Source organism: Camelina sativa, chromosome 11 (assembly GCF_000633955.1).
Source record: "Camelina sativa cultivar DH55 chromosome 11, Cs, whole genome shotgun sequence".
NCBI lineage: Eukaryota > Viridiplantae > Streptophyta > Magnoliopsida > Brassicales > Brassicaceae > Camelina > Camelina sativa.
This window is the reverse complement of record NC_025695.1, coordinates 26,621,432-26,625,417: the sequence shown is the minus strand read 5'-3', so window position 1 is coordinate 26,625,417 and position 3,986 is coordinate 26,621,432. Positions and strand designations below refer to the sequence as shown.

Below are 3,986 nucleotides of genomic sequence, written 5' to 3'. Positions count from 1 at the left end.
ATAAAGTGGCAAATGACAACCTCGTATGAACAAAACACGTGATTCGATCATCAAAAGAACACAAACTCCACATATAATATGGCGAAGGTAAGTAAGGTTGTTCAAAATGTATCCAAAGTCTTAACAGAATTTCATCATCACCATCCTCATCATTCATCATCATTACCCATCTTCACATGAAGATCGTTTTTTATCCAATATATCAATGAACTTTAATAATTATATAGTTTCTTATAACGGTAGAAATTGGATAAGACAAAAGGAACACTTGCTTTAGTTTATAAAACTATACTTTTCAAGGTTCATGCATGCATACTTTTTTTTTTTCTCACGAGATGGATAACATTTGTTAAGCAAATAAAACAATTTATATCTAACCATGTGAACTTTTTTCCTTATAGTTATCCTAAATAAAAACACCAATAATAGTGACCCGTACGTACCGTAACTAGTAAATGTTAATAAAGTCATTCTTTTGTTTCAAAAAAGAAAGACCTAGTAAAAAAAAGTCTTCTGGTAAAAAGAAATGACACGTAACTTTACATAGTAGTAACAACGTTCATAATTCCAAACTCATTTGATTATAGTTTACTAAAAAAAGAAAATCTAATGAGTTGATAATGAGTTATAAAGAATGGACAAAAACATCACGATTTAATGGTGATAAGATTGTTCTTATCACATAAACAAAAAAGGGACAGGGAGTTACAGGTGAAGTGTTCCTGGTCAAATTGAAACTTGGAAATATTAAAGTTCTTGAAATAGAAAGGTTTATTTTTAATTGAAAACGATATTTGAGAACTACACATCTTAAGTTGCCTTACAATCTACGCATCTTCTCTTTCTCTATCCTATTAAGAAAACTAAAAATAGCATTTTCTGATATTTGTTATAATATATATTAAACCCATTTATATAGAAGTGAGATATCAGATTTTATTTTTCTTTATAGTAGGTGAAACTCTTGAATTTAGGTACAAAATAATTGTTCGAAAGAAGAACTTGATAATACGAAAAAATTGACCAATTATTGGTCAATACTAAAATAATAATAAATATTTGTGTTCTTAGTTCTCAAATGAAAACTAGTATATAGAGAGGAGCTTCTTTGCTCAAACCCTTTCCTCTTCTCTTAAAAACCCCAACTTTGTTCTTCTCTCTCTCTCTCTTCATCTCCAAAAAAAAAAAAAAAAAAGATCTTACAAGAAAATATCAAACTTTCTATTGTTTCTTAGAAACCCTAATAGGATTAAAATGGACTACCAGGCATCAAGAATCTGCGAAATGGTAGAAGATGAAGAACAGATTGATCTACCACCAGGATTCAGATTTCACCCTACTGATGAAGAACTCATAACCCACTACCTCAAGCAAAAGGTTTTCAACACTTTCTTCTCTGCTACTGCCATTGGTGAAGTTGATCTCAACAAGATCGAGCCTTGGGACTTACCTTGTAAGTTTCACTACCTTATCTCTTCACGAACCGTTCTATGTTTCACTACCTTATACTCATGCATGACCCAATTGGTTCTGACCATATATATGGTTGCTTTTGGTAAACCAGGGAAGGCTAAGATGGGGGAGAAAGAATGGTATTTCTTTTGTGTAAGAGACCGGAAATATCCAACCGGTTTAAGGACAAACCGGGAAACAGAAGCCGGTTATTGGAAAGCCACAGGTAAAGACAAAGAGATTTTCAAAGGGAAATCACTTGTTGGTATGAAGAAAACTTTGGTTTTCTATAAAGGAAGAGCTCCTAAAGGAGTAAAAACCAATTGGGTCATGCACGAGTATCGTTTAGAAGGCAAATACTCTATTGAAAACCTTCCCCAAACAGCTAAGGTAATAATAATAACATAAAGAGACTTTTGTGTGTTTTGTTTTTGTGGACTTGAAGGAAATTAATATCTTTGTTTGGTTGTTTATGAATGTAGAACGAATGGGTTATATGTCGTGTATTCCAGAAACGTGCCGATGGTACAAAGATTCCAATGTCAATGCTTGATTCTCGCATTAATAACCGAATTGAACCTGCCGGTTTACCTTTGTTGATGGATTGTTCTCAACAAGACTCTTTCCCCGGTTCGTCCTCAACTCACGTGACCTGCTTCTCCGACCAAGAAAACGAAGACAAGAGTCTTGTCCACGAGTCCAAAGACGGTTCTGGTTCTCTGTTTTATTCTGATCCTCTGTTTCTACAAGACAACTATTCCCTAATGAAGATGTTGCTTGACGGTCAAGAAACTCAATTTCCCGGTAGATCTTTCGACGGTCATAACCCGTCCGTTTTAGCCGGTGCGGAGGAATTGGATTGCGTTTGGAACTTTTGAGTTGTATAACTTCTGTTGTAGACTTTAGTCATGCGTTCGTGTGTGTGAATCAATATTCTTGTCACATTTTTTGTAAAAAAAGGAGAAAAATGCTAGAAAGTCAATTTTAGCTTTAGTATTTTAATTGTGTGTGTCCCAAAAAAAAAAAAAAACTTTAGCATTTTTATATATTTAATAGAATTTTTAATTTAATAATATCTTAATTTCTTTTGCCATTCCAAACTCAAGAAATATACATTTAGATAAATTTTGATATCCAAAACCAAGAAGCTAAACGTATAATATGACAATATTTAAATACTGGGATGAAGTAATAAATTGAATTTATTTTAAACTTTATTAAATTTGAAACTAGAGTAGTTAGAAGCCAAATTTGTTTACTGTTCTTCTCAATGAACATGTGTTAGGCCACCAACCAAAGAGTTGATACTATGACTTATGAGTATATTAACAAAAAAATTGAATGATCTTATCAATATTATATTGTTATGTCAAACTTCACACTGTTTAGGTGATCATCTTCTTTTCATACTACCTAAATGTTTCTCCCCCATTTCTAATTTAGAAATTTTTCGTTTAGCAAAATTGTCTACATGAACTTGCATGTGTGGTGGATCATGGATGCTATAGAGAAGCAAAAGAACATGTGTGAATTAGTTTATAATTATTCAACGCCACCAGTATTAACTTATTTACATGAACAATACTCAACTTTGTACCAACGTCCTCATCGGATAATATTATTATTATGTCCCCAATCTTCTTGCTACTGGCCATTTGATAACAAATTGCATATGCGCCTATAAATAATTTAAGATGGCCCTAGTCCACGGTTCTCTAATGTTTGTGATTTGTCAAACAAAGAATAATCTAATGGTGACGACTGACGACTGATTTACAGTAACACTTTTTTACGTTCTTATGTTTTGAAAACGTGATTTTCTTATTTTTTTTACCATTATAATTATAATGACTAAAACCGTCGAAATGACTTTATAGCGGTCGGTCATTTCTTGTGTCTTAAAAACGTGATTTTGTTAAATTAGTATTTAACAAGTTTTTATGTTTCGTTATTTTTTTTTATAAAAAGATTATATGCTATATCCAACAAGGGTGTTAAAAATCTATGTAGAAAAAAAATAAAAATAACACTATTAATCCTAGTTTATACGATATTGTAATTTTCAAAAACATTATTTATTTTAGTTCATTCCGTTCTCAATCATTTTTTTTGTTTTACTATCATTTTTAAGAGGAAGAGTCTTGAAAAATTGAAGTCCAAAAAAAAAAATTAAAAAGAAATTAATGAAGGTTTTCAGATAATTTTATTAAATTGAAGACAAATTTCAAAACATTTATAAATTTGGAACCTATTTTACAAAAAAAAAAAAAAAAGTTGGACCTATTCATACATGCAGCGACGGCACTGATGCGGTGCCAACGGTGCTTTTACACTGGGTTTCATTTTTTCAAAAAAATATTATAAGGTTTTGAGCCCTCGATATTCAATATTTTGATAAAAATAATCATAAATTTATGAAATCTACAATTAATAACTCAAAAAAAAAAAAAATTTGCACAAGGTCCAACAAAAACTTGAGCCGGACCTGCATACATGTAGTGTGAAAGGTGTGAACCAAGTTCAATATGAAACCT

General features: G+C 31.4%; 1 protein-coding gene across 1 annotated transcript; it reads left to right on the top strand.

The window, feature by feature from the left end:
- On the top strand, window positions 949-2,454 carry LOC104724312 (NAC domain-containing protein 92). Its single transcript, XM_010442774.2, has 3 exons — window positions 949-1,453; window positions 1,565-1,842; window positions 1,935-2,454. Exons 1-3 carry the CDS (start codon window positions 1,255-1,257, stop codon window positions 2,328-2,330), a joined length of 873 nt encoding a protein of 290 aa, XP_010441076.1. The 5' UTR covers window positions 949-1,254; the 3' UTR covers window positions 2,331-2,454.

Excerpts from the sequence above, each read along its gene's own strand:
- LOC104724312 (XM_010442774.2), top strand. The coding sequence starts at position 1,255 with ATGGACTACCAGGCATCAAGAATCTGCGAAATGGTAGAAGATGAAGAA. Across the intron at positions 1,454-1,564 it reads CGAGCCTTGGGACTTACCTT|GGAAGGCTAAGATGGGGGAG; the intron begins GTAAGTTTCACT and ends TTGGTAAACCAG. Across the intron at positions 1,843-1,934 it reads ACCTTCCCCAAACAGCTAAG|AACGAATGGGTTATATGTCG; the intron begins GTAATAATAATA and ends TTATGAATGTAG.